Source organism: Pseudopodoces humilis, chromosome 2 (genome assembly GCF_049639895.1).
Source record: "Pseudopodoces humilis isolate 2021_Gansu_Grassland_sample_001 chromosome 2, ASM4963989v1, whole genome shotgun sequence".
NCBI lineage: Eukaryota > Metazoa > Chordata > Aves > Passeriformes > Paridae > Pseudopodoces > Pseudopodoces humilis.
Genome location: NC_142201.1, coordinates 25612461 through 25627316, shown reverse-complemented (window position 1 = coordinate 25627316; position 14856 = coordinate 25612461). Strand labels below are relative to the sequence as shown.

Sequence of the window (14856 nt, the reverse complement as noted above, 5' to 3'; positions counted from 1 at the left end):
GAAGACCAGTTATGTGATGTGATTCTAAGATGCAGAATAAATGGGTGTGGCAAAGGCAGTCACCAATACCCGTAACCTGCTCCAAACTAGTGCACAAGCAATTCTGAAGCAGTAATTTACTGCAGTTTAGGATCCCTTGAATTACTGATTTTTATCTTGGACATTAGATGGACTAGAAATAGCAGATTAAGCTAAATGGTCATAAATTGTAACAAACTTCAATTAAAGCTTTTCTAGTATCATAAACTCACAACCATCAATTTAGGAACAGATCACACAGTGCAATTCTTTGCATATATAATACAGTTTTTCACATATTTGTAGCCATACTTTCCATTATTAAAATTCTAGGTGGTTTATAACTTTTTTTTTAAAATTAAGACCAAAAGAAACTTGTAGTTTTTGCTGAATTCTGATGGCCACATCCTTTAATATTCCTCTGTTAACATACTTGCTCAATCAGTTTATTAGCCAGTAGAGTACATATTATCAATTCAGTATGCAGTATTTAAACTTTCTGATTTTTTTATAACAGGAATGGTAAACATCACTGACACTCCGTAACAGCAACTGCACATTTCTGCATGTTAAAATAAAGCAGAGATGGATTGTCAAACTGTGAGAGATTTTTCTAGTAATCAAACTATTTCACTAAAATAGGGAGTAAATGTAGGGTTTTTTGAGACACTGAATAAATAATGCATTCTGTTCTTTCCAAAGTGCAGAAGCAAATGTCACATTTGTCTTTTCAAAAATGTACAAAGCTACAGCAGTGTATTGTAGAGAATGTGTAAAAATCTAAAATATAACTGAAATATGCACTTTCAGTAATTAGCAATTAAATCCATTAATGCAGAAATATAAAAAATACCTTTCTTAATCTTTCAGGAGAAAATTCCAGGCCAACTAGAAAGAGAGTGAAGAACACACCAAACTCTCCTAATGTCTCTACCTGTACAATAGACTTAGGGGAAAAAAAAAAAAAAAAATCAGTGCACAGCAGTAGACTTACAACACAAAATTGTAAGTACACTACAAAACAAATTGATTCTGTTTCCACAGGTAGTTCACTTGGTGCTCATATGACTTCAGAAGTTCCCAGAGCACCTCTGGAGTGCAATTATTTTTCCCATCACCTGGCTGATACTAGGCGATAATTTGGTGGGAGAGTGCTGGTTACCCAACATGAACATCTTGGTAAGTGTCACGGAACACATCTGATCCAAGTAGATTGGCTGGCAAGCTGCAGATTGAGATGGACACTGAACTCTCAGTGGAAGCCTGCAACAAGTGTCAGTGAACTACCAACCTTTGGGATAACCACAGGCACAGAGGTGAAGAAGGCAGAGAGCTTTGTCAACGGTCAGACTGGGAAGTTTCCTTAAGAGTAAGCTTACTTGCTGGTTGAAAAAAAATAGGTTATGTTTTATACATGTACTATTAAGTCTCCAAGGCTTGCATTCCAGAAGCTACTTCTTGCTAGTTATTTTATTGGTCTATTGGTATAATCTTTCTGCTAGACTGTGGTTGCTGTTCTGTTCTCCATCCTTCAGGCTCCACACATCCATCTCTCAGACCAGCACAATTACCAGCCTTTGTGCTACAGCGAGAAGGATCCAACAGCAAGAAGGCTGTATTCCTCATCACAACAGAAAAATGGGGATACCCCTAGCTGGCAGCTGGTGTACCCTCAGGGTTTAGGTCTCAGGACAGTTCTGTTCAATAGATACATATATACATCAGTGATCAGGATGCAGGAGTTGAATGCACCACTAGCAAGTTTGCTGGTGGTAACAGACCGGGAGGTGCTTTTGACTTTCTTGAGGAACAAGATGCCTTGCAGAGGGATGTAGATACACATTGGAGCATTAGGCGATGATTAATGGGAGGAAATTATTTAACCATTCAAAATGCTGGATTCTGATCCACCTAGGATGGGGTAATGCCAGCCACAAGTATGGACTAGAGAGGAGTGGCTCAAGAGCAGCCCTGCAGAAGGGGATCTGGGGGTGCTGGTGGGCAGCAGGCTCAGTGTGAGTCAGCAGAGAGCGCTGGCAGCCCAGAGGGCAAAGCCTGTCCTGGGGGGCATCAAAGAGAGCATCACCAGCCACTCAAAATTATCCTGCCGTATTCAGTGTTGAATGGTCTCAGGCCTCACAGGCCTCACCTGGAGCACTGTGCAGTTCTGGGCCCTACTGTGGAAGGAAGATATGAAGGTTCTTGAATGAATCCAGAAGAGGGCAAAGCTGATGGAAGGCTGGAAGGAATGCCCTGTGAGGAACAGCTAAGGACTCTGGGTTTGCCTAGCTTGGAGAAAAGCAGGATGAGCGACAACGTCATCATTCTCTACAGCTTCCTGAAAAGGGGAAGTGGAGAGGGAGGTGCTGAGTTCTTCTCACTGGTATGCATTGACAGGATGAGTAGGAATGGTTCAAAGCTGCCCCAGGAGAGGTTCAGACTGGACATTAAGAAGCATTTCTTTACTGAGATGGTGGTCAAACCCTGGAAGAGGCTTCCTAAAGAGCTGATTGATGCCTCAAGCTTGTTAGTGTTTAAGAGGCATTTGGACAACACCCTTAAAAATATGCTTTAACTTTTGGTCAGCGCTGAAGTGTTCAGGCAGTTGACTGAAATAGTCTATTCTATTTTAAAAATCTAGTATTTCTTTTCTATGTATATACAAGCCAGAGTAGAAGAAAACAAGGTTTATCATCAATTATAGAAACATGCATCTTTTCTACCAGATTAGAATATGCCTGCCTTCTCAGTTCCTCAGACATTCAACTTTTTTAGGAAATGGAGAACAGACCAAACACAAGAGACCCAGTCAACGTGAGTATTATCCTAGTGAATAATGTTTAATCACAGGTGCACAAGAAAAAGGCAAGTCACTTAAACTGTCCTAAAGAAACTTCTCTTGTATCTCTTCTGACCACATCATCTCCTTCAATGTGAGTATCTTGAAAATTTGTTGTTTGGTCTCTTTCTCATGCCAGGCTTACTGAATTGTTTCTCAGTCTAAGTGGTCAAACTTTCCAGACATTCTCAACTCAGAAATTATGTATAACACAGAGGCTGAGATTATTTAATTTCTTCCAATACAAGATCAACAAAATCCTATAATTTCTACTAATCCCTACTTTTGAGCTCAACAATCATTTTCAACAGAAGCCCATGTAGGAGCAGATGTTGCAAAGACAGTAAGTTCCAAGTGGTTTCATTGATATCAATGCAACAGACACATGCAACTTAAGCAGACATTACCATGCAGCCCTAGCATGTGTTCTGTTTTGCCTGCTGGCTAAACAATCTGTTAATGCACACCAGAGCACTAATCAAAACATGTCCAGCCAACCACAGCTCACGGTTTCGCAGGAGCCAGTAATCAGGGTACACGTGATGAAGCTAAAAAGGTTCAAAAGACTTCAGGAATGTGGGCAGGGTACTTACTGGGAAAGGAATAGGGGGACTAGAATGGATGAAAGCACTACAGAGGTACAAAATAACTGTCTAGAAAGCCAAGCTATGTTCTTTGGGAACTATTTGTTTTAAATGCTTCCTCCACTGTCAACACTGACTTTTTCCAAGTTTCTGTATATTTTATGTAATTTAAATAATTTGGCTCCCAATTGTGATGCTTTATGATTAAAATCAAACAGAAAGAAAGAAAAAAAAAGAACGTTACATAAAATTTCCACAACAAACAACCTCCAGTTTTCACTTTTAACACTTGTCAATTTTACAGGAGGAAAAAGGATTGAAAACAAAATGATTCAAAGACATCATATTTGAAGCCCTCCTCTTGTAAAGGTTCAGGTTTGGGGATATCTTTTTTTTAAATACATTTGAGGTGTATTCTTTTAAAACTACTTTTAAAGATTTCAACAAATTAAAAGAGTCATGAAGTAACTTGCACACTTACCTTGATACTATTTAGTCCTGAGGGTCCTAGGAGTACTCCACAGATGATATATCCAAACATGGTTGGCAATCCTATTGTTGTGCACAGCCAGCCACACGGCAAAGACAACATTCCTATTGTCACAATATCCTAAATACATAAGATTTACAAAGGCATTAATATAAAGGACACATAAATTTGGGATGAAATTGAAGACTATTATCTTTCAAAAGATAAATAGAACTGTAAAATTAAATGTAGATTATTTCCTGTGAAAAGGAAACAAAACTTCTGTACATTAACCTCAGTGCTGTTTTGCAGGTATAAGCACATCAGTTTTTCAGATGAAGCAGATGAGGTACTGACCTTAAATCACTGGGGGACTATAAGTCAATTTATAGATATTTTAAATATATTATAGAAAACAGGCAAATTCCTGGGTGGAATGACACCTTGCATTAAAACAAGATGGTAAAACATAACTGTTTTAGGTTTTATAACTAAAACAAAAATCCCAATCCAGTTATTCTGTATGAAGTATGAATACAATCAAAACTCTATCACGTCTATGTATTTTCTAGTATCCCTTTTTTCATCACCAGACCAGGTAAATTCTCTCTACTGGCAATATGCAAGTGGCTTATTAAGCACAGCAGTAGCTTTAACACTTTGTAGTCTGAGAGAAGGGACAGTACCCCAAAGGTGCAACAAGAGAAACCGAATAAAAACAGAGAAGATTCAGGTGGCATCATGATCAGTGTTGTAAAGGGAAACCTAAGAGTAGGGAACACATGGCTGAATCACCATAGATGGAGGAGTCATGAACACTGGGATAACTTCAGAGAGACAAATTCTGAAACTATACTCACTCCAACTAAGTAGAACTGACATGCAAACTAGTGGGACTAAATTTAAAAGCAAATGATAAAAATGTCTCTAAAATTATTACCTTTATGAAATGATGATCAGCACGAGGAATGGTTGAATCTCTGGGTTTAGTAAGGATATACTGATTGTTCTGAGAATCAATAAGCATACTAAGACCTAAGTCATCTTCTACTTCTCTTTTTGAAGCATTTCTTTTGGAGTTGGCTTCATCTTCTTCTACCCTTAAAACTGCTTCAAAGTTTACACCTCTTACCTTTAAGAAAACAAATAATCAAAGAAACAAAAAAGGGGAATCATTCAAGCATATCATAAAAAGGGAAAGACTATTTAGCTGTGCTTGAAGTTTCTACAGAACTTGTTGACACCAACTAAAAATACTGCAGGTTTTTTCTCTAAGAATATTTCACTCTCTTTATCAAAACTTGATGTCTTTAAAAGTATCATTTTATTACCTTGAATAAAATCAATCAGAGATTACAAAGTGATATTCAGTTCACAATAATCTGAACTAAAGACAGAATTCTAAATCAATAAAAGGTCACCATCCTGTAAATTTGAAGGAGAGATTATAAGAACTGTTTCTACCTAGTTATTTTCAGGATTTTATTTCTCAGAGCTGCAATTTATGAACACACGTTGTAGTGCAGATTTTTTTTTTTTTTTCACTTTTTCCTGCTACACTTCACTATTTGGCTATATTTTAAGAGAAGTTTGTGTATCTTTTTCAGAATATTGATTACTGTATTAAAGTTCTCTATTCCAAAATCCCACTGTTTAAGTTTAAAATTATGTTCCTCGCAATGATGGAGAAGCACACAGTCCTCCAGACTGCACTTAATGATTGCTCTTCTCTCGCGGATGGAGCTACAAGCAGAAGAGCAAGGAGCTGCCGGCAGGAGAAGGCTGCGCTGGCGTTGCGGCAGTGCCCAGGTGCAGAGGCGGCTCCGGCTCGGGCTGGGCCGTTCTTCCCGGCGGGACAGGAGAGGGCGCTCCCGCCGGCCCCGCCCGGCCCGGCCCGCCCGCTGCCAGGTGCGGCTGCCCCGGCACAGCCGCCAAATAAAAAAGCTGCTTTCGCTTTCTCTCTATTTGAGCGCAGCTACAAAAAAAAAAAAACAAAAACAACCCAACCAAACAAAAACAAACAAAAACCAACAACAACAAAGCCAAACAAGCAAAAAACAAAACCAAAAAACAACACACAGCTTGACGCTCTCTGCTACAGAGAAACTGTTTTTTGCCTCCTCAGCAGAACTCAAGAGCTATGCTCACCTCGGGAGTCAACCTGGAAATAACAAAAAACTCCCAAATAAACTGTAACCTGTGTTTATGCAAACAGGGCAAATTTAGGGAGTCTATTTGAGGATGGCAAAATGAAACACTAGAATAAAGTCACGTATTCCTGAGACACATAGCCTTACCTGAAGGATACTGTCCCATCATGCAACATAAAAACAAGTATCAGTGCAGGTAGGCCAAGGCACAAAACACAGAAGTCAGAAATGGAAGAAAGTAACATCACCAACACATTTCACATCTTTCCTTTGAACAATATATCTTTTTGCAGACTGTGAAAACCAACTGCAAGGATTCTTGCTCTCCTGTAACTTTCTCAAGAAAATTAAAAAGTGGAGACAACACTTAACATGGTGACTCCATATCCTGCCAAGTCCAACCATCATGATCCCCACCACCACAGAGATCTCAGGGGCTGTATCACTGAGATGTACCGCACCTGTCCACGTCAAAGCGGCAGCTGCAGGGAGGACTTTCAAATCAAAACCACAGAAATCACTAGCAAAAATGAGCAATTACTCCTGTTTGCTCACTCTTTAACAATCACTAAAATCCTAACAACTATATAACACAAGAGAAACACACAGTGTAAACACCAACTATAAATAAATGCACTCCAATGAAATGACTGAATCTAAAGCATCACTTACAGATTTGTTGTCATCAAAGGCATGCTCTTCTATTTCCTCTTCCAATCTATCAGCTGCCTTCCTGACATCTTCCAGAATTTCATCAAGCATCGACAAGCTTTTGTTTTGGTGCTGCATATTCTTAAGGGCTTCAACCTGGTGTTTTTCTGCTGCTAGGAGTTCAACATATTCCATTTCTTCCTGTTGAATTTTACAACACACAGATAAAGTCTTGTCAGGCCTCTGAGCAGAAAAAAATTTGACATAAATGTGTGCTTCTTTTGACACAAAACATTTTATCAGTGGAATAACAAAAGCAATATAGACGTCATGAAGATATTTAAAAATTGCTTTTTCTTGTGCCAATTTTCATTGCATAAGTGGGCAAGAAAAACAAGAACCAATCAAAATATCCACCAACTGCCTTTTCTATTACATTAAACACTAGACCTGACCCAAAGTTATGATCCAGAAAATACAAAATACAAAAATACAAGAAAGGATTTACTTTGAGAAACTCTAGCAAACATTTCAGAGCCAAATAAAGGTCAGAACTTTGTGCTTTTGAAAGGAAGCATAATACCTTGAAAGCATAGCTATACTATCTAATCTACAACAAACAAACAAATTAGACAATGAAGCACAATGAATCTTAACTTCATAAGCCCTTTTATAAACATAGGAAGAGGTCCGTTTATGGTTTTCAAAAATTACAGTAACTTTGGAAACGGGAAGAGAAAAAGAGCTGGGGAAGAGATGAGCAGCCAATCACTCTAGCCAAGCTTCCTGTTCATGTTTCCCAAAAAGCATTTTTCCTATCAGAATTAAAACATGTGACTTTTCACCCTATTTCAGTTTGGGCCTCTTATCAACTTGCACTGACAACTTCTGAAATTACTAGGTTTCTGAAGTAAAAAGAGAAAATACGCTAATATGGTTTGATATGGTATTTAAATATTTCAGTAAGTTCCCTGATAAAGTTATGTTTCAGGTTCGAAAAGAGAACTAAAAAGCTTAATTTACTCACAACTGGGCCTAACACCTTTTACATAGTTACCACGACAGTAACCAAACAGAATACTTAGTGTATTGACAGAGAACAACTTGATCCTTTGGGGAGAAAAAAAGATTCTTTCCTTCACAAGTCTCTATTCTGAGAATACTTGGATGAGAGAGACCCTTCTTCTGCTCTTTTAGAGAGCCAGTATTATTAAAAAGTGGGGAAAAAGGGAAAAAAAGAATGCAAGCAATCTATAGGTCTGACTGAATTCCCAGAAAATACAAGTTTCTGTCTCCAGATGCCCTGCCACTCCCAGGTAGAAATCAGAGAACATAGGTCTCCCATAGGTTGTGTGTTTTATCTGCCTACCCTCCATAGATATCTTCAATAACCTGAGCTTATAAAATGGTACTAAACACCTATGCTTAAATAACTGGAGTGTCTCCTCCTCCACACATTTGCAGATGGACATTTTTTCCCCTGGAACCTGCAAGAACATGCACAAAATTTAATCAATTTCTTGATGCCAAGACAAGAATATGTTCAGTACAACCAGTAACTGTAACGAACCCTTTTAAAATCCTGACAGTCAGATGAATGCCTCTGATTGTGACGAAAACACAGTGCTGGTGTCTGTTGGTGTTTAGAACTATCATAGTTACACCCTCATGGTGAAAGTTACCCAGATCCCAAAATAACTGGAGCTGGGAAGAATCTAACTATTAATGTGTTTGGCTCAATATCAACAACTGGTTCTTATGCAACATGTAAGTAGGAGACACAGTCACTCTCATACAGCCTCAAGGAAAAACATTTCCTATCTGTTGCTCTCTGCTAGCAGACATTGCTTGAAAGATATAAAAAACAGCCCCCATATGAGCTGCAGATTCTCTGTTAATTCAGCAACAACTTAGAACACAAGATGAAATTGATAACAGTTAGATTGTTTCTCCTCAAAAATGGTAGAGGCTTTGGGTGCAAGGAGCCCATTTCAGTCCTTTCTGTTGGCCAAGACAAACAGGCTGAACAGAGCTAGACGCAAACCACATAAAAAATAATTCTCTAATTTCAAAGAAGTTAACTTTCCCTGAATAGCAAGGTAGAAAAGCATTGAAAAAATCAGAGTTTAGCTGCACGTTCCTTCAATTAATGGAGATAAAGGGTTTTGTCGTCTATTAAAGCGGCATCTGTTTCCATCAAGAGACAAGTGTGACAGCAGTAGACTGGGACAACCACAGGCAGTGGTGTCCATAAAAAGCACAGGTTAATTCAAACAACCTGCTACATGCTACACAGGAGTGCATCACACTACAAACACTGTTCTGCAACTCAGCCTGGGACTGGAGACACTTGATCACAAGGTACATACCAAGCAACCTCTTAAGCAAAGTAATACAGATAAGGATTGTGCACTTAACAGGAGCACCTAAAAACGCATGAGCAAAATAAAGTAAGATTAAGTAAGACTTTGGGGCAATACTGATTCAGAATGCAGCGTTGCTGTTGCTCTCTGCTATTTAATCAGAGATGACAAAAGCACACGCAGAAGAGGTTGCACCTTTGCCATACTTGTAATTTATTTTTTCCACCCATGTCTGATTAGAAGGCATCCAAGAAATTAGAAGCTAATTAAAAAGTAGGTAAGATGTGACTGCTTTTTCCTGAACTTCCAAACATGATCCTGGAGCAAAAGAAGGCAGAAACCATCTTCAGTGCTTCTTTCTTACTTCCCCCTGCCCCACACTGTGAATGATTCCATTACATCTTTCCACAGCAGCAGAAGCATCAAGAAATGCATCAGACATACATACATATCCCAGCACTAATGACTTCCAAGCACTTCAACTCGACAGAAATAAAATTAAGGGAAGAGTCCAGCGCCCCCTACAGTTAACTGTATTTTCCATTCAGTCACTGTTTAAAAAATAGACATTCTATGTCTATATGTACCAACAAAATAATCATTACAGTGAAAAATGAAACTGGGACAAAGTTGGACCTAAAGTGTGTCTTATGAAGTAAGAACAAGTCCAAAACAAATGTATCCCACGCAATTTTCATCTTTTTGGCATGCATTTTTCCATATCCTTTGCTTCCCTTTATACAATAATTATAAGGTTAGAACCACAAATACTGTTTAAATAATCACATGCATGGCATAAAAAGGAAGGTGCAAAAGATTGCTCACTCAAGTAAATATTTTGATATTACAAAAAAAGCCTGCACAATCCACTTCTGCAAAAGTAAACTTTCATCAGGACACACCCATAAAACACATCACTGTACACAAGGGCCTCCTACTAGGAGAAGCAGTATTCTCAAGTTCAAGGATAAGTTTGTTCATTATTTTATAGTAACATTACCAAGAATTAGGTAAATGGGAAAGAAGGTTCTGGACAGCCTCACTGCTGTTATTTCACAGACTCTGAGTACGAAAAAAGGTGGAAAATCAAGTGAAGCTCATGACAATTTCTATGACATTTCTATGCAGCAGCGGCTGACACTACCATAAAGTATCAATATACAGGTCATATAAAGCAGTTCATTGGAATACATCTAGAACCAAATTACTCTCTATTCAAATTTGTTGTAATTCAGTCTTCATTTCCACTGCACAGTCACTCCATTCTGCTAAGTTTACATCCTAACTTCTACTTCCATCAGCCTATCCTGGCACAATTCAATGAACACCTTTCCTGCACATAATTTCTGTCTTCACCTGTCAAGATCTGCAAATTTCTTATCACAATTGCCCTTCAGAGACTCTCACAATTCAAATGCTAAATGCCAACTACATTTTTGTTCCTTCTCTCACTCCCTTGTGCATGGGCAGCCTCTTCTTTTGGAAGACAGAAAACAAAGAAAATTCTTAATATATTCCTTCAGTAGTTGAGGGGTAGAGAAAGGAAAATAACAATTTAAATACCAAATACATTAAATTACATTTTCTCTCAATGGAAGACTTTCAGTCCACAATCTGAGCACTACCCAGTCCAGAAAACAGTGGCAGATTGTGCTCAACCTAATGGGACATGGGAACTCAAACTTTCCATGAAGTATTTGTGTTCGACTGTTACTCAGCTGTGCTTTTTCTTGGCAAATTTTTCAGCTGACTCTTTCTTGGAAGCACTGCTTTTCAAACCTGCACTTCTTAGGCTAGAAGTGCAATAATGAGTTTAAAAATCTAGTCACCTACTGTTTAGCATGTTGATTTTACCCATACCTATACAAACATGGAAATGAAAGGCAGCAACTTGTTCTAACTGTGGACTTCAGCTGAGCAATTCTCATTTAAAATGGAAAAAACAGGTTTTTTTTCAAACAGTATTTCATCATTTGATGGCATTATTTCCACTCAGCTAGTGCCACTGGCTTGTCTAGTGCAAGCATGCTATGTGCACTGATTCACTCTTCTTATTCCCCTCCCTTTAACATTATATTTGCCATAGGTCTTATGATTAAGCTTAGCTTTGTGATAAGAACTATTGACTGCTAGTAAGCTTTAAGCTCTATACTAGTTGTAAATTTACTAATGAAAACAAATACTTCATTAAACAGTAAATATTGCAAGTTTGATGTAGATACTTTTTTATTAAAACAGACTGAAACTGTACCATAATAAAGTTAAAATCATAAGTAGGATATGAATCCTCTAGTAACAAACATGGGGAAACCAACCTTAATTGCAGCTTCTCTCAAGGCCTCCAGTCTCTGTCTACTGCTTTCTTTCATATTTACCACATCTTTGTAATCACCCTGTAGAGCTCTCTGGAGGCCATGGATTGCCTGAAATACTGAGTTTTCACTTTCATTTAGCTCCTTCTGGAAAATTTCGAAGGTGTGCACCTGAAAAAGTTTCTCTTCATCAGACAGTCCTGCATCCTTCTCAACTGCTCTTATGGCATTTTTTAGTTTGTTGAGAACAACATTCTTTTGGCGAAGAAGACCAGACAATTTTCTGCAGCTCTCCAACACCCACTGCTTCCTCTGAGTGATAACAGCTCCTTTCCCACGGTGCAGCTTTATTGCATGCTTCACTACATCTTCACGTTCTGCAGGGTTTGCTAAGGGGCCACAAGGCAGCGAAACCAACGTCCACAGGGAAATAAATCCGGTCGCCTTCATTCTTCACTGTATATTGCTCTTGGGAGAAACTGATAATCCACAGCTGCTCAAAGCTTTCTGCTACATGGTTTCTCCATCTCCAGTATGCACACCAGGCTGCAAGACAGTACCAATCAGTTATCAAAGATGGTAATGTTGGGCCATTAGATCAAACAAACGTAGAAAATAAATCCAAGACTGCCTCCTGCACCACAAGCTTTAACAGAATACATATAGGCTTCTTCACCCAACATTTATGAAAACCAAGAAATAGTCTGAGGTTACTGATAGATTGCTTTCCCCTTGACTATTTCCTAGATAACATCTTGTTTTAAAAGAAGTGACTGGAAAGCTTAGTCACTTCACATGGTACTCATCTGCACTTCTCACATGAAAGAAAAGCCTTTAAAAATACCAGGCCATGATGTCATAGGCTGCATTTCAACCCAGCACTAGAACTCATTATTCTTAGCTATACGTAAATCTCCCGTCTCTTCTCAAGCCTATCCTAAAACATTGTACCATAATCATTTGTTATTTATAAAGTCTCAGAAGAATTAACAAACTCAACTACACACAGAATAATAAAAAACTTATCTGCTTATCTGAATCAGATTACGTTATAAATCATAATTGTGGAAGAAAGAACAGCAAAACTTGGACTTCTGAGTGCTACTAGTTTGGATCAAAGACCTCCTTCACCTGAAAGGCTGCAGGCCTAGAGGTACTTTGCTTCAAAATCTATTAGGGATGTTCAAGATTTTAAAGTAAATTTTAAAAACACTAAATCAATTAATTCATAAGTTCATTTCCCAGCAACTACTTGGAAGATCTATACTTAAACTGCTGTATTTAATTTTAACACCAAACAGGATAGAATTTAAAAGCTAATTTCCTCCACTCAGAACCTAGAAGGAACTACTGACATTTTTGCACAAAATACCTATATTTTCTTTTAAAAAAATCCAAACAAAAACTCTCAAAAAAAACCCCTTATACCACAAAGTTACACATAAGAATATACAAAATTCTGTACATGGCATTCTAAAAACTCACATCTCACAGAACACGTTAATAGATCATCAAAACAGCAGGCATTTCCCTAAAAATTTAGTTACAGTCTTGATCATTGGGCCAGCAGCCTTAATCAGGAACCAACACATGGACAGCCATCTGGAAGCAGTCTGCCTAAGAGAAAATCTTCTTTTCCTACAAGGCAGTAGCAGTCACAATCCCAGATATCTAAGACAGACATCAATACATAGAATGAGCTCTGAGCAGCCTGGTCTAATAGATGTCCCTGGCCACAGCAGAGGGGTTGGAGTCACTGGTCATTACAATCCCTTCCAACCCAGGCCATTCTGTGATTCCGTGGCAAGGAAATATGGCAAGCATAGTCATGCACTACCTTCATTTTTTAAATGCCCTCCCATCTCTGTTTCAGAGAAAAATGAGAAAATCTGTCTATGGGTTGGTTTATTTCTTTTTTCAATGCATGAAATGCAAGCCAAAGTATTTAGTTACCCATATTTGACTGTGGATTAGGGTTTAACAACACAAAGAGCTAAAATACTTAAAATTTAGAACTGAAAGTGCAATCAAAGTAGCAAAAGCATATCACATCAGTCTAACGTCTATAAAACAATAAAATAAAAAAATCAGTCTAATGCCAATAAAATAATAAAGTACAAACATTTCACAACTTTGATAAAGCTGTGGGGCTTACTACTTTAAGGAATCGGGAAAATAACAATCTCCACCACCTGGAAAAGTTCTAGAGTGAAATTAAAGGAAATATTTCTTCATATATATATATATAATGCTCTTCCTGTTTAGTAGGCTTGGGGCAGGGATTTTGCTAAGTATGTATTACAACCTATTTCTGCAAGAAAGAGGAAGAAGAAAACATCCATTGTATATTCAAGGTGAATAGAAAAGTACTGCATGTCTTATATGGTACACCAAACCACATAACTAAACTTTGAGCAGAGATTTACACCAGCTAAGTTCACTCACTGTTGGGCCATGCAAACTTCGCACTGTGGTTCACACATGGGACAGTTTTGTTTCAGGGCTTTTTACTTGGCTAGCGAAAACTGTTTAGAGGAGCGACACCTGGGGCAGTGCTCAAAAGCTCTTAAAGGAATAACGATCTCACATACCAAAATAAATGATGTGATGCTGAGCGCAAAAAAACCCCAAACCCCCTCCCAAAAACAACAATAAAAAAAACCCAAACAAACAAACAAACAAACCACCAAAAAACCACTCCTCTCCATTGGCAGCCAGTAAGTATCAAATCGGAGGGAACTACTGTTGTTTGGAGTCCTTATTTAAGTAGCATTTACTTCCTGCTGGATGGCAGCTCATCTTCCCCCTTTTTCCTTCTGAACACGACACTGTAACACCAGATTTCATCAAGCTCTTAATACCGGACCCTGCCTCCAGACCCCTCTTGCGAGATCCTTCCACATCTGTGGGTTCTCCAGTCGCCCCCTTTCCCAATCCCACTCCTCCCCGGGAGCCGCAGGGCAGCCGGGCCGTGCCCGCCCGGCACCTCCGCCCCGGTGCGGTCCCACCTGAGCGCCACGGCAGCTCCCGTCCGCTCCCTGCGGCAGGCCGGGCGGACGGCGGGGCACAAGGGGACAACAGAAGGAGGTAAGTGGAGCGCGGGGGCCACCGGCCCGGCTCCCCCTCCCTCATGGCGGCGGAGTGACGGGGGAAAAGAGGCGGCCGCCCCGCCCGGCGCTCTCGGCAGCGACGCTCACCTGAGGGACGGAGGAAGGCCCGCAGCGGCGGGGAGGGAAGGGCGAGATCGCAGGGCGGCGAGCAGGGGTGTAAGTGGGCGGCGGCCCCTGGCCGAGGGCACGGAGCAGCCCCGTCCTTGCGGCCGCCCCTCGCCCCGCGCCGGTGCCCGAGCGCCGGGGCGGCGCCTTGGAGCGCAGCCGGGCGGGACCCGCGCTCCGAGCGCCGCCTCGCGGCGGGAAACGTCAGGGCGGCTTCTCGCCGCACGCCGGGAGTTGTAGTCGGAGCCGCGGCCC

The 14856-nt window shown here is 39.8% G+C and overlaps 1 protein-coding gene across 8 annotated transcripts in view; it reads right to left on the bottom strand.

Moving 5' to 3' along the window:
• Nucleotides 1-14730, bottom strand: part of SLC9D1 (solute carrier family 9 member D1) — a 33077-nt gene extending 18347 nt beyond the window's left edge. For all 8 annotated transcript variants that reach the window (XR_001331230.2, XR_015771902.1, XR_015771903.1 and 5 more), the window contains exons 1-6: nucleotides 14584-14730; nucleotides 11390-11932; nucleotides 6733-6912; nucleotides 4851-5042; nucleotides 3923-4051; nucleotides 872-964 (exon numbers count right to left, since the gene is read on the bottom strand). Coding sequence is in view for 3 of the 8 variants with exons in the window: in XM_005516583.3 (XP_005516640.2) it covers nucleotides 872-964; nucleotides 3923-4051; nucleotides 4851-5042; nucleotides 6733-6912; nucleotides 11390-11836 (1041 nt within the window). In the remaining 5 variants the exon portion in view is untranslated. The remainder of the gene's footprint in view (nucleotides 1-871; nucleotides 965-3922; nucleotides 4052-4850; nucleotides 5043-6732; nucleotides 6913-11389; nucleotides 11933-14583) is intronic.
• Between the last annotated feature and the right edge of the window lie 126 nt (nucleotides 14731-14856).